Below are 23,077 nucleotides of genomic sequence, written 5' to 3' on the forward strand. Positions count from 1 at the left end.
CTTTCCTTTTACTTTGACGAGTGGAATGCCTGCTGCCGCCAGCCATAGAGATATTCAAGGAATCGGAACTTTAAGCCGATCCAAAGGGTTCAATTCTGAACGTGCGTTGAGACGCGAAAGTCGGTGAGACTCCGGAGAAACGTACGGTATATACAGGGTGTTCGGCTACAGGTGTGAGGAAATTTGAGGGGGTGATTCTTGAAGCCGAAATAACTCGAAAATCAAGAATATAAAAATTCCGTTTTTGGTTTTGTTTTTTAGTTATTGATGTTAGAATTTAATCTTGAAGTCAAGATTAATAATCTTTGGAAGACACAATGTTTATGTTGAAATAATATTCAGTGATGTTTATTAAACAGAACTACAAAACCTGATGTATATAAGCGAGTGATATAATTAACAACGTATGGAGATTGTTGATTGTTGGCCAGTTACTCTCAGACTAGACTTAGGTAGTAACCTATGATCCCTTAAATACTTTGAACCCCACTCTCTATACAGTAATGAGTATGACCTGTGTAAGTGTCCTATTCAAATGCCTGTGTGGGTGTCTGCGTAAGTGTTTTATGCCTATGCGTGAAATATCGTTGTATTCCAATAATTTACAAGTAAAAATTGTCGGTGTAAAAATGTAAAAATAAATGTATATATCAGAGAGCGTGCTGATTAATTAACTCAGTAAAATTGGAACGCATAGAAACACGACAAGTGCGAATGCTATTTCTTTTTCTAATTCCCTATTTACTATACAGGGTGTGCGGTCTAACTTTATTATTCGAAATATCTCGCTTGACTTCGATGGTATTGAGAAGTGTTTCAGGAATAAGTTGAATGATTTCGGGGGCAATGTAATTTGACACAATTAGCTTTCGGCGTAGGTGAACACGTGGAGGAGATACGACCGTCATCGATGTTTCTTTTAATGGCATCATATGTTTTTTAATACATCGATCCAGATGAACGTTCTCTGTAAGAAAGTAACAACTTATTTAAATCGAAAAATTGTTAGCAGGTTTGTCTTTTAAACTTTGATTTGTATTGTATACAAAAAAGACGAAAGTCTTCGTTTAAAAAGATAACGCAACTGAAGACGCGTGCATCTTTGCACTTGCACTCGTTCGTCTTCTTTCTCCCTCATATTTTCCTCGTACTTATCGTTATCGAGGAAGACGCTGGAAATTAAAAGTGTGTACACCCTGTATACAGAATTTGCGTTTATTTATGCCGTCTCCTTAAGATAAATTTTATGCATGATCTGGTTTCCCTTTCGAGATGTTGAATATTAATCATGTATCCGGATAATATGAAATTGATAACTGTGTAAAAACTGGTACTGATCAAGTTCGACTCTTGAGAGGTTCATATACATATAGTGGCGGATAAAAGAAAGTTTATAAAATAAGGAGCAGGTGTACAAAGACCATAGTTGAACAAAGTAAATATATATTTAATAAATGCAGCGAACAAATGTAATGTGCAATACCACGGGACAAATGACTCTTACTAACGCGATAAAGAACTTTTCGAGCCGAAGTTACCAAGACTCCTATCAATTTAGAATTTCCTTTTATCCGCCACTGTTTTTGTAAGTTCTAGAAATTCTAAAGAGCCGCCGGCGTTGGAATCTTCGAGAGAACGAATCCTCATTTAACCATCGAATCGCGAAACGAACCTACGAATAATCCTTGGTCATTTAGGTCTGCGTTAGGTGTTGTTGGTTGAAAAGAATCTAATTATCTTTGAACCGAGACTCGTCACATCGGTTCGGCGCAAGTATTTCTTCCGAAATTCTTGCGCGTCACGTTCACGGTGCTTACAAAGGGTAGCGACACCCTTGCTGCACCCTAAATTCGTCAAACGAAATTCTCGACTCGTAAATCAACCAACTCGTGTATAATACACGTACAAAAAAAGCAGTCTGAATCAACAACTTTGGGATAGAAGTAGAGGCGCTTCGAACACGCCATGGAAAATAATTTCAAGCTTGTCGAGGCGTGTCGCGGCGTGTTAGGCTCGCGTGGCACCAGAACAGATTCGCCACGCGTTCTCCACCAAGATCGAAGAGAGGAAAACGAAAGAGAAAGAGAGAGAAAGGACGGGAGAACGTATTCGTCCAATTAATAGGCTGAATTATCGCGTAATCGATGGAAATTCGTTAGGGACTAGGAGATATCGGAGACGAGCGTGGTCAGTTAATAAATGCGCGGCGACTCGGTTTAATGCGGCTAACCAGTTTCCGGCGCGTCGCAGAGCGGGACGAGGACGACGACAGACCGACCAGCAGGTGCACATGCTCGCGCCGGCTAATCTACATGCCTGGAATGCCGGTAAATTAAGGAGCCGTCGTCCTCTTCCAGCGCCCCTGCATTCGACAATTAAACGGTTCGTCGTTACTTTCCCATTATCTGATTCTAATATATCTCACCCGGTCGGAAAGTCGCGGATCAAAACCTTTCCTCTTCTTCTCTCTTTTTTTTTCTCTTTATCCGGATCTTCGGCAGGATATTCAGATTACGTGTTCGAATATCGACGATCTCGAATCACGTTTTTCGTCGTTGATTTTGGTTTCGTTTCGGTAGGATGGATTTAAGTCGATGAATGACGATATACAGGATTGGGATGGATATTTGGTTTTCATATTGTTAGTATGCGGTTTTCAGCGTGTTGGTTTTCAACGAACGATATGGGTAATTTCAATGCAAATATCGTTGCGCTCCTCACGACCATTTCATTATTACATTGGAATGGATTTAATTTGAAAATTATGTATGTGGTCTTTTTAAGGTGTTGCTTTTAAATAAATGGACACTCTCGATGCAGATATCCTTGTATTTTTTATACGTATTTTGTTATTACGTTTGCTTCTCTAACGTGTTCCTTCGTGTGTTTCTCGCAAATTCCCTGAATATCTTAACTCCTTTATCTTCTACTTTACCCTTTTCCTCTCTCGCGTCTTCGAATTGCCAATTTGCGCATTGACGATTTATTCACTCAAACAAGTGTATACACTTACAGCTTTGAAAGGAAGTTAATAACCGTGCTAAAGTTTGTTAGTAACGATACATAAAAGCGTAAGTACGCTAATATTCGACGTAAAGGCAATCGCAATATTGCGATTGGAAAATTCTTCGACCATTGCGTTTACTTCCCAAAACTACTCTCCGCGATTAGTTAATTTGCGTATTCAAGACTCATGCGCTCCAGCTCAGAAAACGCCATGTACGCGAGACGATTGCACTTATGCTGTGAATTCTGTGTCCGACTTGATCACAAGTCATCGTCACAATTTTACGTAACAAAGACAAACCTAAATACCGCCATCTCAAATTACCCGCACCTCACAAAATTACAAAATTACAACATACCATTTACCAACTAGATCAAAGTTTCAGATACTTTCTGTCTTCCGCTGTTACCGACAGTTTCAAGCATAAAAGTTTGTGAGTTTCTCCGTGACATTATGCGATTTTATTCGTTCACATCTTCTGCTGCAATTTTTTATCCACCTTAAACAAACTGGTATCCCAAACATTCTGTACTTTTCTTAATAATTGCCCTAAGACTTCCGACGTAAAAGCGATACCAGAATTAAAAAGAGAATTCTACGACTACTTTTTATTTACTCCAAACTCTGTTCACTTCGAATTTCGTTTACCTGCAAAAGCTAGTCTCGTCTGTTAACGATTCTTTTTGACCGCTATGCGCTATCGATCTTCAATTCCAATGAACTTCTACCCGACCCGTAGGATGACGTTATCGCCAGAACGTAGCATAGTCCACGCTATTCGCGTCTCTAATAGCCATAAATAATAACAGCCGCTCGCATTGGTCGCGTTTCCTGGTCACCCAAGCACACGCGTGTGCGAATACGACACGCGGAGGCGAAGAATTTATCGGCGTCGCGCTCGGTTTGCCTAGCTGCCCTCGACCGGCTCGTCCCTCTTCCGCTCTTCTTTTCTACCCTGTTTCGCATTGGCCACCCGACGCGAACCGGCCATAAACAGCGGATAATCCTAGAACGAGGTGGGCGCGGTCCACAGGGAAAGCCGCGACACGATCCGTGTGGAAAAGGATGAAAAGCATGCGCCGAGGCCATAGAACGTTCCGTAATTCACGTCACAGGCCCGGCGTCCAGGTCCAGGTGAAATGGTATTCACGGACAGTTAATTTATTTCGCGATCGTCCCGGAATTTATTTCGGTCGATGGCTCGAGATTTCTGAAATAAATCACAAACCGAGTTTATTATTCCTCGCAACGTGTCCCGGAATATTAAAGGAGCTTGTAGATCTTGAAAGGGCGTAGGTGGAATAGCGAGTTCTCGGAGGTTCGAAGTGTTCGTAGAAAGATCGATGATCCTTGTATCACAATAATTGTAAGTACGAAACGACGTTTTTTCAAATGACGTTGCAATTTGCACGTATCGTTTGTTCGAAATATCGTAGATTCGACGAAAATAATTTTTACATGTTCGCTATATGAATTACGTTTATACGAATTGTTTATACGAATCGCGATAAAACATATATTGTCTTCTGTTGCATTAATTGTGCTTCGGTAACTTCCACTTGTCGAAAAATTGAAAAGAAAAGGAAAAAAGGAGCGTAAATGGTAGTACGTGATATGTTTGATGGATGATCGAACGATATCGAGAGGAGGAATTCGCGAGGACGCGGTCACGCGAGACGATTTCCTACGTTTGATCGGGTAATCGATGAGAGACACGGTGGATGCGGTTAACGGGTGTTTGCGTTTACTTGCAGAGGCGGGAAGTTCATCACGGTGGGCGACAGAATTAGGTTGCCCGACGACGTGACGATGGGATACATTATCGAGTACCTGCTGAAAAAGCAGCTCACAGTCGTCGAGCAGTTCCATTCTCATCTGGAACCGATGAAGTTCCTCAACAAGGACACCTTTGGCGAGCAGGTAAGTGAAACGTTCGAATGACTGAATTTTATTCCGTAGAATTATAGAACTCTCTTTTTAGAATCATACTATCGTCTAATAAGTACAATAGATATTTGGACTTTGGATGCTCAGAGATGTTAATCCAAATTGCGTGCTTCCCACTGCTTGTATTTTTCAATTAAATATTTCGTTTTAAACCCGTTGATTCGTTCGTGTCGCGCGTACTTTACTTTAAGACGTAAAATTTGGTATTAAAAAAATTTTAATTAAAAAAAAAGTTGGTTAGAGTTTTGCAGTAATTGTAACGGATAGTTCCGAGGATCCCAATACGTGTGGTTTGCAGTGTATTTCGATTTCCTGACGACTTCGTAGTTTCATAATTACTTTATTCTTCGATCGTTTCGACCTTATCACTAAAATCCTACGACTTTGTCGGGAATTCGTGCAATTTCACATTTTTCTAATTCTATTTCTTTTCTGTACTTCCTTTCGCAAACTTTCACAGTTGCGGAGTTCTATCTTTAATTTTATACGATACGGTTTCTACGCAATGCGACACGCAACGCGACAAATAAATACGCCGCTAGTCGAAACTATTACAGTTAATATTACGTTTTTCGCGCACAGACAGCAGAAGGCGACGAAATTATATTTCTGCAAAATTCCACGGATTTGCTTCTGCCTGACCGCGCTGAAGTCCTTAAATACTTGGTTCCGCGTTGAAAATGGTAATTCGCGGCGCGCTCGTCGAAGCGAGTACCGTTCGCGCTCAATCTCGGCTGCGTTCCACCGGCGGTGATTAATTGATCCGGTACGAGGCGGGGGATTAAAAAAAAGCCACGGCAGAGGGGCACAAGGGGGGAATTAAGATCGTACGGGTCGCAGTGTGAAGTCTAATCGCGGGTAATGGAATAATCCCCGCGATGAATCACCGTGGCTGCTGCTGCTGCCTCTTTCCTCGCTCGTACGCGAACAATGACCAATTGATTCGATCGTCGCGTTCTCCGTTCTTCCGGAGAACGCCGACCCCTCGAACTAACTCACGCAACCGTGAGCAGGTGATCGCCTTATGTTTACGCGTGGTCGTCGCGTACACCAGGTGTTATTTGCTATTACCTGCACATTTTCCAAGTTCCCCTGCCTTCGAACGCAACGTGCCATTTTTATTAACCGGTCTGGTGTCGACAGTCGAATATCATTTTCTTGTTTGACTCAATTTGGACGAGTTTTTTTTCCGATAAATGGTAGAAACAAGTATATCTCGAGATATATAGCTGTTTAACAAAGATACCGTGCAAGTCAAACAAGGAAACGATATTCAGCTGTCAACATCAAATTGGTTCGTTAAAATGGCAAACCGTAAAAAAGACCGTCCGAATTGAACCAAATAAGAAAATGATATTCTACCGCGAACAGAAGCGTATCTCGAGATGTATAACTGTTTCTATCGTTTAGGAAAGAAACCGTTTGAATAAAATAAGAAAATGACGTTCATCCGTCAACAGCAGATCGGTTCGCAAAAATCGCACGTACTGAAACTACTGCGGAATTATTTAAATTTATAAAAGTCGGAGCAACAATTCGAACAATTACTATTAAGATCAACCCATTAGGACGATGATCTAATAATTTCCATAATTCTCAACGATAAAACTCCAAAAGGACCGCAGAGGGTTAATAATATTCCGTAACACAACGAAATTAAATTACCAATCGGCGGTATCTAAACACTCTGATAGATCGTTAGCAACAAGGTATTGATCGATTCGTGGGTTAATTATTCATGGATTAATTCCGGCAGAACGCAGAGCGATCGGTTTCGATTAAAGCGAACGAGGGGGCAAAATGTACGAGAACGTTCGAAACGCGCGTGCTCCGATTTCGACGAATCGGAAGATTCTTGAAAAGCTGACGAAGTAGAAAACGAGTATACCGAAATTTTCCATGGCTCGTAAGCTACGCAAGCGTATCGTCGAGCCTCGCGGAACAAATATTTTTATAGCGCTCATAGGCAGAACATGATCGGGCTTTTGGTCTCGCGTTTCATACGACCAGCGTAATACGTGTTGCTTGATTCTCGGCTTGGTATGCGAAAATAAGCAATATCGCGTTCCTTTCTGATGATCATGCGCGGCAAGCCTGCCATAATTTGCTCCCGATATAGCGAGACGTAACGAAGCATCGATTAACGATACCAGTCGACGAAACAGTACGTATCCCTTGATATTTCAATGCAAATGATCATTCACGCGCTACTAATCCCAACTGTCACGATAATCTGTCAAAATTTTATTCCGATAAAATTGTAAAACACCGCGCAACTTGTTCCCACTGCGTTGCCAGTGACCTCGTACTTGATGATCATAATTAAAATGAAAAAAAAAAAAAAATTGCAGAATATATGGAAGTAGACGTATGGAAAATAAGAAACGTGAAATCGTGTCGATTTCTAGACGAAATTAGAATCGCATATTCGATCGCTAGCGCTTATATTCTTGACAACTTTTATGCTCCACGTGTTCTTCGTCTCATTTTACGGATTTTCTGTTGCAGGTGTCTTTCAGCTACTCGAAAGGTCCGAGGGACGAGTGGAATATTCTAAAGATCGATGGTTTCGATATGAAGGACGATCCGAAAAGGTACCATCTAATCGACGTCGATATAGTAGAAAACTTCGTTTGTATGAACTCTGCTTATTCGAACGAAATTGAAAGGTCCGGTCGAACGAACTTTTACCGATTGCATCTATCTATTTGTGCGTGAACTCTTATTGTGAGAACGAAGTATGGATGGTCCTCCATCGCACGAATCGCGACTATATAAATCTCTCGTTGCCAGAGAAATTCATACGAACGAAGTTTAATTTATCTGTATAATGGTAACAACACGGTTCCTGTATCCTACGAATCCTCCTTTTACTCCGTTTTTTTTTTTTTTGCATTTTTAACACAAACTTCACCAGGCCCGATCAAATGACGGGTTTCAAAATTTAATTTAAAATTACGAAATTAAAAATATACTCGCTGTTATTCCTTTTGTTCATCTAACCTCATGCAAATTCTTCCTATATTAACAAAAATCGAGAAATTTATCGATCGGATAATATACGAATTTACATGTAGACGAACAAAAAAAAAAAAAAAAAAACGACGAATGTACAATTTTAATGAAATTTCAAAACCCGTCACTTGACCGGACCTGGCTACGTCAGTGTCAAAATATCTCTACCTCCATCGTTTAACTAACTGTCAACGCCAACGTTAAACCATAATCTATCGGAAGGACAGTTTCGACATGTCCGCGCCTTGACGAAAATAATTCGTCTTCCGTTTCCATCCGCATCGCGTTCATCCTCAATTTCCTCGGCGCTCTCTAATGTCTCTTTTTCAACCTGCTCGACAAAAGCATCCGGGAAGGTGTCGAGCCTCGACGGAGCTAATCTATCCTTTTCCTCATCGTGGCAAAGGGAGGCAAGGGGAAGAGTAATTAGCAGCGGACAGCTACGTGTGGCACAGGATCTTCCTGCTTTCGTCCTTTTCCCTCGTTTCGAGGGAACGCGTCGTTCCACGCGCGCATCTTTTTCCTCCCGTTTCTTCGACCCGGTTGCACAGCGCGGCGTAAAGGCTCGAATTGCTCCGGTAATTGCCCGGCCCGCGCGAACGAAAGCGGAAGGGCACCGAGCTAATGACAAAGATGCCACCGTGCACGCCGCGCTCTTAATTGACTTTATTATAATTACCAGTCGGACCGACCTTTTACGACCGACCATTTCCCCCTTTCACCGTTTCATTCTCCTCGCTCGAGACGTTCCGCCACTCGTTCTACCATTTTTTCCATCCGACGGTTTTCCTAGGCACCGGCGGTTTTATTCTTGCCACGCGACCGAGTTCGGGAAAGATAGGCGAACTGCCGTTTCTATGAATATTAACGAGCCTTTCGCTGCTTCGCAACGGCAGCCCGAGGAAAACAGATCTCGTTTCACGTGGAATTATCGATCAGGTGCCTCCTAACGTAACTAATGCCTCGATATTTCTTCGCTCCGCCATCGACTTCGAAATTAATCCATCGTGCACGTCGAATAAACTGCTGCAACGAGAAGGCTGATCGGGGAATTTCCTAGTAATTCGAATAAATCAACCGGAAGCAAGTTGAAGTTCAGCCGAAACAAATTGCTCTTTGAAACGTATTATAAAGTCGGTCGACCGATATTTCTACTAATATGCTTTCTCGCTTTTCGATGTGAAATCTGTACCTTCCTTTCTCTTTGATCTTTCAGTGATCTCATAGGAAGATATAATTTGAACGCAGTTGCTCCCTTATTGCCTCGGAACCTCGAATCCCTAAACTCGACTAAACCGATTCTCTGTAATCCCAATTGTACGAGTTCCCGAGGGTAATCATATCCCATATTAAACCGTAATTAAACCAACGAAAACTAATTTAAAATTAATACGAATCTAATTACTCTTTGGACCGTATTATAAATTTATAGCCATTTAATGTTCGTATCTGGGGCTGAGCTTTTCATTGCAAAACTTGTACGCCTTCCTTCCTCTTTGATTTCTCAATAATCTCTTAACAAATATAATTACGATATAATTGTTTAATACCAAGCAGCCGCCTGCTTGTCACTTACTGCAGCAAATCTTTCGTTCTTTAAATCCGGCCGAATCTTTAGTCCTCTGTAATCCCAATTCTCCAAATGTCATACGGGTAATAACATTGCATATTGCCATAATCGAACCAACGAAAACTAATTTAAAATTAATTCGGATCTAATTACTCTTTGGACCGTAGTATAAATTTATAGCCATTTAACGTTTGTATCCAGGGCTGAACTTTTCCTTGCAAAACTTGTACGTCTTTCTTTCTCTCTTCGTCTTAATAAATAAATATAATTACGATATAATTTTTCGATACAATTTAGACGACAGCTGCATCTTCGATTCTCTGTAATCTCAATTCTCCGAATATCAAACGGGTAATAATATTGCATATTGCCATAATCGAACCAACGAAAACTAATTTAAAATTAATTCGGATCTAATTACTCTTTGGACCGTAGTATAAATTTATAGCCATTTAACGTTTGTATCCAGGGCTGAACTTTTCCTTGCAAAACTTGTACGTCTTTCTTTCTCTCTTCGTCTTAATAAATAAATATAATTACGATATAATTTTTTGATACAATTTAGACGACAGCTGCATCTTCGATTCTCTGTAATCTCAATTCTCCGAATATCAAACGGGTAATAATATTGCATATTGCCATAATCGAACCAACGAAAACTAATTTAAAATTAATTCGAATCTAATTACTCTATGGACCGTATTATAAACCTATAGCCGATCAATGTTCGTAACTAGATACGAATGTCTGCACCTTTGATTACGAAATCTATACGCGTTTCTTTCTCTGTAACTTCTCTTAAACTTTTTATAAAGTACGCTATTTTAACGAATATAATTATGATGCAATTCCTCGATATAATTTAAGTAGCTCTACCTGTCTGTTACCGATTGCAGCAAGTCCTTCGATCGTTAAATCCGGCCAAATCTCCGATTGTCTGAAATCTCAGTTCTCCGAAACTCACAGGATATAATAATACTCCAGATTGCCACGGTTAAACCGACGAAAACTAACTTGAAATTAATTTCAATCAAATTAGTACTATAAACCTATAGCCAAAACTATTGGAATACAACGATATTTCACGCATAGGCACAATACTCTTACACAGACACCCACACAGGCATTTGAACAGGGCACTTATACAGATCATACTCGTTACTGTATAGAGAGTGGGGTTCAAAATATTTAAGAGATCATGGGTTACTACCTAAGTCTGATCTGAGAGTAACTAGCCAACAATCAACAATTCTTCCATACGTTGTTAATTATATCACTCGCTTATATACATCAGGTTCTGTAGTATTGTTTAATAAACATCACCGAATATTATTTCGACATAAACACTGTGTCTTTCACAGATTATTAATCTTGACTTCAAGATTAAATTCTAACAAAAACTAATATTCGTATCTGAAAACGAGCGTTTGCAAAACCTACACATCTTTCTTCCCCTTTAACTTCTCGATAATCTCTTAACAGATATAATTGCGATACAATCCCATGGTAAATATAATTTCAACGCAGCTGCCTCTTTACTACAGCAAATCCCTACAATCGCTAAATCTGACTAAATCTCCGATTCTCTGTAATGCCAATTCTCCGAATCTCGATCGTAATATTCCAGATTACAACGATTAATATTCCGATACTTGCAAGATCTAACCGATAGATCTTGCAATTTCCTAATCTCAATAGTTTCCAGCCTTAAACCAGCAACGTTCCAATCTGCCGCTGTTCCACTCGAACTTCCACCGTTCCACACCCATAGCCGTGTCAACGTTACCAAGCGTGGTGATCGCACGAAGATACGCTGGTCCACGTGTCGATATGTTCTAATTACAGATTCAGGTCGATCCACTGCCATCTGTTCCCACACGTACCCAATTGTCCGCACAGATGATGACCAGCCGGACGATCCAAATCGTAACAAGAAGAGAAATGCGCTCGATCCGTCGTTGCATCAACGGTCGGTTGTTGGTTGGCCATCGAGGTCCGGCCCTCGTCTCGACCTAATATCGTTGTAATTTGTTATCGCGTAGTATTTCCTTTTGTTGCGATATCTTGTACATAAGTGTAGATACGCGTCTACGTAGCTCCATCGACGTTTATGAGTCAGGCAGGAACGTTTTATCGACGACTTTTCATATTTTAGAAGACATATTTCCTTTGCAGATGGAAATATCAGAGAGTTTTCTCTCTTTTTTTTTTTTTTTTTAACCGTGCTGTGATGTGTACATTTCAATCTCCAGTTGTTGTTATTCATCGAGGGATTTTCAACGTTTCGACAAAACGTCGAGCACAGAGCGAGGCGGGCAAATGAAAATTTGAGAGGTAAATGATAGGGCAGAAAAGAAACGATAATTTTGTGAAAGATTCACTGGACCATTGAACGAACGTTATACTATAATACAGGTAAGTAATTGTCGGTAACGCGGTGAAAAGTACGTGGTATGAAAGTTGCCAGTACTCGAAGAATATCAATTTTAGATTTTCCTTTGTTCGCCATCGTGTACCTTCGAAACGAGAAATCACGCGTACTATTAAGTCGACCGAAAAGTTTCTTTCATTTTATAAGGAAATAATGGATGCGCAACATTTTCCGTTTTATTTTATTTTATCGATTTACGTATGATTCATTGCGTATATCAAGCTAAAGATTACAACGTTCGACAGAACTTGAAGATGCGTTGATGTAAAAGAAAGACACTTTTCGGGCAATCTAATATCTAATAAGTATACACTCATACTTTGCCAAAATATAAAATTTCTATCGTTGGATGGATTAAGGAAATAACGCAGCATGGTTAGGTATACGGTTGTTATGCTTTAGAAACGACGAAGGATGATAAAAGAACGCTGAGCTTCCCTCGAAAGTCAAAGTACGCGCAAATAATCATCGGATCGCGGATACTTACGCGATTTCACATTTCCGTGGAAATGTTTGGAAGAGTAGCTTCTAAGCAAACATCTGTCTCGGATATTAAACGTCGCGAAAAACGCAACGTTGCACATTTTACACGTCTTTGCACCATACATATTCTACGCATTTGTTCACCTATGTAATTTCCTACGAAACGCATAAACATCCGCGGTCTACGCGTTATTGCGCTTCTTACAATTAGCAAAAGTAGCGATTTTTTGTTGTTCGTTGCAATAACAACGGCGCAAGTTCTCGAAAGAATATCTTTTCTTTAATTTAACAGGACTGTCTGTCGTCCAAGTCTCGTTCCTGTAGTCTCGTACTTGCGTATACTTTCGCATATTCTACCAACGAATATCAAGAGAGAAAAAAGAAGTTGGTTTTAACATTTAGATTTTTCGCGGGAAACATTTCTCTTATCGTTCGTGGAGTTTATTGTATTCTCACTGTATATAAGGAGTATATATTTGACGTTTGTATATATGGAAATTATAAAATGGAACACCCGGAGTTATCGTTGCAAGTTGGAACGTTTTCGACGACGCGGCTGGAGCAACGAGGAGTTCCTCGTTTTTGGGATCCGCGTCGTCGAAAGCGGCGAAACTTCCATCGTGGAAGATCCATTCGATCGATAACGCTGGGTGAATTGGTTGTACCATATGATAAGAGAGTATTTGGCGACATTCTCGTCGTCGCGTGACGGAATTACCTTAAGCTAGTCTCCCGTGTAAAGAAGCAGATGGTCGTACCATGTGATATTTAATGGGTGTGAGTGGATTCGTGTTTCTGTGCCCGGTTATGCGTTATATAAGTTCGGGAAAAATCGGATGCAATCTCCGTTGTTTCGAACAGCCAGCGTTCCTTCTTTGTTCGAAAGACCAGGAGACAAAGAAACGTGGACAACGAGTAGAATTCAGTTTCAATTTTTATCCATTTAACCGCTTGCCTCGTGACTATGATTATTTACGCCGATTCGTATTTTTACAAACAGCTGGTAGAAGAAAGAAAGAAAGGAAAGTTAATACTTTACCGACCGCTAGCGATTCAACAGCATACGCACGGTCCAACCGGCAGCTCGGGCGCGGATTCTCCCTGGCGCCGGCTCTGTTTTGGTTCAGACTCTCCAATACCATTCTTTTCGTTCATCGCGAACGGTACGTTTTTCAAATTGGTATAAAACTGTGGGAGCTTACAAAGCGACGCAATTGACGCAGCTGAGCAAGATACCTTAGCACTAAATAACAAATTACTGCTCAAATAATGAGAAAGATTATCGGCGACAAAAAGCTGATTAATAGGCTATCGGTCGATGAACGTCGGCGACAAAAAGCCGATTGATAGGCTATCGGTCGATGAACATCGGTGACAAAAAGCCGATTGATAGGCTATCGGTCGGTAAAGTGTTAAATATTGTACGCATATTCCTACCTATTTTGCGAATAGTTCTGCACATTCGAATTTCTCAAACTTCGTAGCAGGGATTACAGGAATTTCGTTCTATCGCAAGGAAATTACGCTTCGACGTTAACGTCAACTTTCGCTCTATGGTTCGTTGCAATACAAATCATATGTAACATTATATATCGTACAATTATCGAATGTAATACGCGCGATGTGGGAGCAACGAAGAGCAAATACGCATAGATAACTGTTAAAAGAATCACGAGGCAAGAGTTTGAAATTATCGATGTGATAATCATTCGTTCGATCAGTTGTTTGCCGGCTACAAAAATAACAATGATAGCAAAAAATATGATCCAAAGATAGATCGTTTAAATACAAGTGGAAAAAGCAACAGTTTCATTGTCCCCGATTTTCTCGTTCTCGTTTTGCGTGCTATGGATCCAATCAGTGTGCAATATCGCGAGGTATATAAAGAGAGAGAAAGAGAGAGAGAGAGAGAGAGAAGGAAAATAGCATTCGCGAACCGACGAGCAACAGTCGGATTAATTGTTCTTTCCGGCGTTGTATTACGTAGTGCACCTGTTGCATTCGAGCATTGGGAAAAAAAAGAAAAAAATCGGGCGTTTTGACGAATGGAATTGGAAAACATGACGGATGTACGATTACGTACGTTGTAACAATGAGGTTTTATATAATACACTGTGTCTATTATACGGTAGATCCGATTTTAGCCAGTTCTCATTACGATTCCCCTTCCGGTTTCCTCCTCGCTGAAAATAATTTGATTTCGCCATCGTTTCCCTCGGGTGACTATTATTTCGCTTCGTAAACTTTTAATTAGCGAAATGTTTCGTTTTAGAAGTTATTCGGCTGTTATTCGATCGATTTTGTAATTTCAGCTAGTTTTCAGAAACGGCAAGTCCTCTAGATTTCAGTTTAAATACGCGTAAAAAATAAAATAAAAAATAAAAAAAAAAAAACACCAAGGGGGATTGTTCGCGTTTGAAGAGATCGCGGGATCGAGGGATGTAAGCGACTTCCTGTCCAAGTATCTCCATCTGTTCCGATTTGGAAGAGACGGACGACCAAGTCGGTAAAGTTGCTTCCTTCGTTCTTTGTTTTCGATTCTCTACGCTTACGGGATCGTTTCGGACGATGCTCTATCGTAAATCCTACAGAAGCGTCTTCTACGACGAATTCGCGATAAGACAAAGATACAATTGCGAAGAAGCTTCGTCGAAAATGCGCACTTCGTCTCTAGTTTCAAACTAATAACAAAGATCGACGGACGTAAGTATGTACATATCCAGCGAGACGTCGTGACTCCGTAAACGATCGTCGATCACGAAGGGAATTCAAGGTAAGTCCGTAGTCGATAAAGCTGTAAAATCACTTATCGATAGATATTCTCTCCACGCATTTCCTAGTTATTTCATATCCCATCGAAAAAACTATCACGTAAATTACATCGGAAGTGGCAATAATTATTCGTTAGATCCAAAAACTCTTTCCATGATTCCAAATAAAGTACCGTTACGTTCAAAGAACGAACACGATGCCACGTCTCTCGACTCGAATAATCCTCTCCAATTACTTCCCTTCTCCGCTTTGCAATTAAGAAGAGCCAGCTTCCTACTTTCAGTTCCTATTCCCTATCTCCGGCAAACTCGCAATTCGCAATTTACCTCCGTTCTCTGCAAATGTATATCCTTGACACGCGTGTTGCCTCCTCGGAGGCAAGTCGGTTTCTACATCAAAGAAGAAAGTTATCGTTTCACGATGGTCCCGTTACGTATCGCGGCACACGAGTCGCTTCTCGCGATTGCTTTTTCATGATTCGGCCGTGCGCTGGGAAAAAGACACGGCTGATGGTGATGGTGATGGTGATGGTGGTGGTGGCGGTAGTGGTGGTGGTTCCCGCGAATGCGATGGAAGTATATTTACGAGCTACATGGCCCGGGCACATATTTACTCGGAGGCTCTTTCACAAAAATTTATTCGGCCGTCTCGCGGGGATGCGAGCTACTCCCTGCGGAGAGGATCGCTAGCGCATTTATTCGCGTGCTTCTCCCTTCTTCCGAATTTCCACCACGCGAGCACCCGGCAGCATAAGTTACGGGCCCGCTGTAAAACTAAGCTATGCTGCTCCGACCTAAGTTTCAAAATATTTCCTTCGATATATGCACTGCCGCTCGAAAATGTCGCGACATTTGCTTATTTTTTTTCTTTTCTTGAAAGATGTATTTCGTAATTACACGATTATGGATAAATCACATTGCTATAGTCTCGACTTATTTTCGCACGAGGAATTTCACTCTTTCTGGATGCGCCACGATTTGTGGAAATCTGAAATTTGCGCAAACTGCATTCTCCGTATACGGTATAAACAGTAAAATATATTATAGTCACGTTTTTAAATATTTCTTTGATGTTCGTGGTCCGATGATTCTTGAAAAAGTAGTAAACGTTCGAATTGCCAACTCGTCATACTTTCGTTTCACAAATCGTAATATATTTTTTTTATTATTATTTAATTTGTGCTTAACAATTTGTCCAGCTGGACATCTGAGAAATTTTTCTAACTTAATTGCTAAATAACATATGGATGGCTACTCCCAGCGAGATATCATCTTCGAGTGTGACTGACTGCCTGACTGACTGGACTGACTGGACTGACTGGACTGACTGGACTGACAGGAATGACTGACTGGAATGACTGACAGGAATGACTGACTGGAATGACTGACTGACTGACTGACTGACTGACTGACTGACTGACTGACTGACTGACTGGACTGACTGACTGGCAAGTTGCAGTTTCCTTCGTTCTGTATCCTAAGTCCTACGAATGTGCGTGTTTCTGATAACAAATTTACGATAATACGAAGATAGAATTCTGTATGTTGTAATAACTCGATATAATACTTCGTTTCCGATCTAACGTTAAGAAAGAAAAACTGACGAAAGCGAGCATCCATCGCGGCTCGTAAAACGATCATCGGTCACGAAGCTAAGCTCAGCTAAATTATACCATGCTAGGTTCTAGCTTCTGGTGGAAAGGATCCCTATATATTAGGTTGTCCGAAAAGTTTCTTCCATTTTATAAGGAAATGGTAGACGCACAATGTTCGTTGTTTTATATCAGTTTATCGAATTATGTACAAACGTAACGATAGAAATATAACGAAATGGTTCATACGTAATAAAATTCAATGAAACGATATAAAGCAAAAATTGCTGTTCATCCATTATCACCTTATGAAACGAAAGAAACTTTTCGCACGACCCAATATTTGACAATTTCTATGTTGGTGTAGGTGATTTGTCGCCGGCTTTGCTGTTCCGTTTCGTACATTTCTCGATATACGATAGCGTTTAGTGCAAAAATACATAGGAGAAAGAAGAAAGCGACCTTCGTCTGACCCTTGACAATTCCTCCTACGTGGTCCTCTGATCTCCTAAATATGTCTAAGTTGTCCCTTATAATCCCCTGAAAGCATTTCCTTCTACCCAGCGTACTTCTCCAACTATTCTCGTTAATAGATTAAAAGGGAACATCTTACAGAACTAGGCTTCGACGCTTTAGTATGCTGGCGTTAAGTAATTTGTTTGCGAAGCGTGCTCGCTTAGATATTCTTGATATCTTCTGTATTTACGTGGACGTAGAACGTGAACTTCGTGCAAGTAACAGTTCCGCGACGCGAGTTAACGATTTATACGTTGAGCGCAAAAATCCTTACATCGAACCTGCAGTTTCCATCCTCTTCATCCGCGAAACGGTGCTGTACGAAGGACGTAAGTTTCGAAGGAGGTAAAAACGAACGACGAGCGAATAAAGGGTCGACGCCTGTCCTTCGAGACACCCGATGTGCACGGTGGCCCAGTTAAATTCGATCGTGCGAATATCCGCTTTATTTATCATTGTACTAGGAAATTTATAAAAATAAAATAAAAGCAAAGGATACGTGTAACGGTGGGAAGAATCTATCCCCAATTTTATTTTTAAACGGAACCGCGTATTTCTCTGCTCGCCAATCGACGTATTTGTCTTCTTTTTTCTCATACCGCGAACATATTAATTGATAATATTAGTTAATAATAATTTTACCGTTAAAATATCAATAACGTTGATCGATATTATTCTTTGTATAGAGATATTAATATTAGTTCGTCCGAAAAGTTTCTTTCGTTTTATGAGGAAATAATAGACGCGCAATGTTTTTTGTTTTATATTAGTTTATTGAATTATGCGCGAACGTAATAATTGAAATATAACGAGATGGATCATATTCAATAAAATAATATAAAACAGAAATTGTTGTTCATGTATTATCACCTTATGAAACGAAAGAAACCTTTCGCACAACCTAATATTATTCTCTATACAAAAGTATTAACAATAAAACTACCGATAGTTAACACGAAGCTATTTCTATCAAACTAGCGAAAGTAACTTTAAAAAATACATAATAATAGAAAATTTGTATATTTATTGATTTATTACTTTCTTATAGAAGCAATTCAATGTTATGTCGTACATTTTTCGTATTATTAACCCCATCTGGGACTACGATCTCTAAACGAGAGTCGACACATTTGTAAAATTGTAGAACCAGTCATTTTGATTGGTGTGGTATTTTCAGTGTTAGCATCTAGCGATTTAGCGATCGATTCGGAATTTTCCTGATATCTGATATCGTCATATCGAACGATACGCAGTAAAAATTTTAAAAACATTTGTGGCAAGTTGTACAAAACGAGGAAACTGGTTAATTGGGGTTCGATAAACAAATCGCAGGACCCTTTGACACTTTGACAAGTACCAATCATTTTCACTGGTATTGTTATAAGTAGCTTTGATACAAAATAATTTTCAGTTTGAATACATGCAGAACAAAATAAAATTCATTATATTATTCTTTTAGTTATCATTGCGGAAAAAAATATAACACGAAGTAGGAATTGTAAAATAAAATCGTAAAACCAGTCAATTTGAACGATGTGGTAGTTCTAATGTTAAGATAGTTGCGTGTAAAAATGTTCGAATTAGCGTAACTTTGCTTCCACAAGCTTTCTCACATACAACGATAAATAATGCAGGTATTTGGACGATCGAAATTTAGTTGAGCTACGTTGCACACTCCGTCGATTGGCCCGAAAGGAGACGACGTCAAAATTGCAACCGGATAGAGGTCGGATGCGAACGAAAGTTTTCCAATAAATAACGTTTGCGTCGAACGGTTGTCTCCTTCTTGCGTTGCGCGTCGAAATATTGTAAAGAAATTCCGTGACGTCCGCGAGACAGCGATACGCGTCTCTTTCCTCTCGAATATTTATGAATTTTCAAAAGGCGACCGCTGCGCCACGTGGATACGAAGGAACGCGTTTATTTCTTCCCTTTCCGCTCTTCTTCGTCGCTTTTGCTCGCTTGCCGACCACGAGCTCGATTTCTAACGACCCCGGGGTACACTGTGCTTTTTGTGCCGATTTATGGTCAACTTAGCCTGGTCGCCAACGTTCCAATTTATCGCCGCGAGTGAATTTTCACGTTTCGAAAGAAGGAAACTTCAGCGAGAACCGCGTCCGAAGAGTTTCTCAATTACAAGTTCGACGACTTCGAGAAATCTGGCGGTGGAAAAAGCGTTTGCGCGTATTCTTATTTTCTAACGAAGCGTCTTTTCATCGGCTTCCATACGTTTTATTTTCGTAGTAGGAAATTTTTGTACTCGCACGAAAACGCTGCCGAGCGATACGAAATTTAATACATCTGCCTAATTTTAATTAATTAGTATGCAAATGCGAATACTCTTTGTAGCCATTGGGATAATGTTCGTTGGCTACAATGATCGATATGCATAAAAAATCATGGGATACAGTCGAAGAATATATCGCCGATTCTCGATACAACGCTAAAAAATAGGAAAATGACGAGAATCGATTCGCCTAATTCCTGAAACGAGGAACTACGCGTGGTTAACACGTAGTCTATCGCAATGACCCGCGTTAGTATGTCGGAGATGAAAGGACACCGGACCTCCCCGTTGGAATTCCTTGGAAGACCCCCAATACTGTAGCCTTTACAAAATAACCCAAACACAATTGTTCGAGACTTGAAACAACGAGCTTAGGCTCGAAGCGACAACCAGTCGTCGAACGTAGCCGCGGTCACGGGATGAACGTTTCACCTAACAGAGGTATAGAATTGCATAGCTCTCCTTTAAAGAATTAGCCGTACCGACACTTAACAGTAAATATGCCAACGGCCCCGTGGCTCGCCACACATAGACCCCATTCTTTGGGCAAGATGATCGCCAGATGCCGATGCATCATTCGCAGTTTATGTTCAGCTAGCCTGAGGACCCGCTATAAATCTTAGAATTTAGTTAACTAAGGTTTTTCAAATTAACAAACAGTCTTTATTCTATCAGCCCGTAAATCTGTCACCAACTGCGGGAAGATACGGGAGATCTGCTTTCTTCACGTACGACGCTTCCCGCTAGGAACTCTCTCTCAAGGGCGGCTAGCGTCCTTTTCTAACCGCCAACATAGAAATTAACCAATTAACAGCAACGTTTATTTCCCTCACCCTCCGTGCGGAGGCTTTCTTTGACGAATCCGATGATCTCGTGCCCTTAGGCACATCCCGTCATAGTTTTCCTCTGCAGAGTCGTCGTGACGGAAAGTCATTCCCTTTCTTGCAGTCTCATTAGCCATATACCTAGTGTGTTTGTACGATCGGTGAATAATCCACGTCTTAGCAAAGAGCTAATCAAGCGATCCTTGTATCAGGAGGAGTAAGTTGAGTCCGACTTAGACTTCGAAGCAAAGTATATTCGTTATCCCATGGACCGTGGATTCGTCATATCGAACCTAGGGTCATTGTCATTAGCGTTTAGTTACCGCGGCCGCTTGTCAATCTTGTACCAACTATACCTGTGTAATAAACGTTTGTGCAACAACAATGAACAACACCGGCGAAGACTCATTACACGCCCCTAACGCCAACCCGACATATATATATATATATTAGGTCGTCCGAAAAGTTTCTTTCGTTTTATAAGGAAATAATGGATGCACAATGTTTTATCGAATTACGTATAATCCATTTTGTTCTATGAAGATAAAGATCACAACGATCGACAGATTAGGTTTCATGTTTGTATAAAAATGCATCTTTGTAAAAGACGTGTCCGTAAGAGAAAGACACCTTTCCGACAACCTAATATTTATATACATCAACGTATTGTTTCCAGGAGAAAATATACAGTGGCTAGAAAAATTGAACGCTATATTTGTACGTACTTTTATTTTCCAATGAAGCATTTTTTTATCAGTTTCCACGCGTTCACGTAAATATGCAAACGCTAGGATAAATACAATCAGTGAACGGATACGTTTTGTAACCACAATAGAGAATTCGCGGAACAGTGAACGCGTTAAGAATTTTATCTGACAAAACGGTCTATTCAAGCAACCTAATAATCTGCAAGCAAAAAGGGAACTCTGCTCGCGATGATCCTCTTACATGACAAAGAGCCTGGCCTGAAACAGCCTATATAGCCCGGCACACTCTATCTATCCTTTTCTTTCTGAAACCGCTGCATAGGACGCGAGGCAAAGCGCAGGGCCGTTAAAGTTTGGAAAAACGAGACCGCCGGAAGAGGAAACGCTCCGGCTCGGTTATTACTCTCCATTTCCCAAAGCGTTTCTTCCGCGCCAACCGCACGGATGTTTCATGTTGTCAGGTGACTCTACTTCCTGTCGTCGTGCATACTTTAAAATCGACAGCATTTCGCCGTATCGGAAATTCCACGCCGCAAACATATCCGTCCACGTTTTACCGCCGCACGAGGGTCAAAGGTTGTAAGTTACCTTCCATTTAGGCTATCGAAGGTTATCTATATAATTTTTTTTGTTTATCGTAGAGCTGTTATAATAAAACTATCGTGCAAGTATCGTATAAGAGAACTATACGCTACTAGCTGTTGATTAAATTTCTCTCGCATCGTATTTGCGTCCTATTTTTCTCTGTTTATAAAGGACTTTTCCTTTTTCTTTTTTACTGAGAAATTATTCTCAGTTTTGGGAATTTCGTTGGCGTATTATTCTATAAATATCGCGTAGTATCGAGAAAGTTCCCTTTTGATGTTGACACAGTCATGGTTTTCAGGATACCGCTCTTCTGTATCTTTGTCACTGTTCTTATCAGCGTCTTTGTATACTACGTCTTCCTGTTTTGCAGTCTATAGTTTTGCCAATTCTCTTGGAGCATATTTTATGAATACCACGTAGTATCGGATTCTAAGTTTCCTGTTTGATATAGAAGAATTGACATTGGTTTCTTCGATCGTCCGTGTTCTACGTAGTCCTGTTCAGAAGTCTGTGGATTCCCACTTGTGCCAGAGAATTATTCTCAGTTTTGGAAATTTTGTTCGCCTATTGTTGTTTAAACGTCACGTAGTATCGGCGAAGTTTCCCTTTTATTTGGAATATTTCATTTGGTTTCCAGGATTCTTCCACCGTCTTTGTATTGTCTTTCCAAAGTCCGTACATTTCTCTTTACACGAAGGAATTATTCTCAGTTTGGAGAATTTTCTTACAGTAATATCCTATAAATACCACGTAATATCGGATAACTTTCCTTCTCACGCGAAATCGCCGTGGTTTCGATGGGATCGCCATGGGATTCGATCCGTTCCGTTATCTTGGCGCTCTACTTTTTTCTCCTTAACCCGTTAACTGCGGAATTTAGTTTCAAAAATCCCTTACGGACTGCGCGAATAAAATCAAGCAACGACGAGTATACACGTCGAGCGCAGACCAAATGCTGCTGTTACGCATTTTACGGAAAAAGTAAAGCGAAACGAGGAATGACTACATTCCAATTCGATAAAACATTATCGATTCATAGTTGAAAAAGGTGTGGTGGACGGTGAGACGTGTTGGTTCAATTAATAACGAGACGAGTTAATTCAATTAACTATATTTACAGGTATTTTAAACTGTAGAATACAAAGTTAATCGCAAGCGTTGCTCGCTCGATGATATTCGTTGTAAGATCGCGCGATACTGCGCGACTGGACTGACTGGACTGACTGGGCTGACTGGACTGACTGACTGACTGACTGACTGGACTGACTGACTGGAATGACTGACTGGACCGACTGACTGACTGACAGGTCTGACTAGACTGACTGGACTGACTGGACTG

The 23,077-nt window shown here is 40.5% G+C and overlaps 1 protein-coding gene across 1 annotated transcript in view; it reads left to right on the forward strand.

The window, feature by feature from the left end:
• The window catches only part of LOC132907199 (fringe glycosyltransferase), a 122,759-nt gene extending 108,168 nt beyond the window's left edge, over positions 1–14,591 (forward strand). The window contains exons 7-9 of the mRNA XM_060960055.1: positions 4,762–4,927; positions 7,463–7,548; positions 11,385–14,591. Coding sequence (XP_060816038.1) covers positions 4,762–4,927; positions 7,463–7,548; positions 11,385–11,442 — 310 coding nt within the window. The 3' untranslated portion in view covers positions 11,443–14,591. The remainder of the gene's footprint in view (positions 1–4,761; positions 4,928–7,462; positions 7,549–11,384) is intronic.
• The last annotated feature ends 8,486 nt before the right edge of the window (positions 14,592–23,077 follow it).

This window comes from Bombus pascuorum, chromosome 5, assembly GCF_905332965.1.
Source record: "Bombus pascuorum chromosome 5, iyBomPasc1.1, whole genome shotgun sequence".
NCBI lineage: Eukaryota > Metazoa > Arthropoda > Insecta > Hymenoptera > Apidae > Bombus > Bombus pascuorum.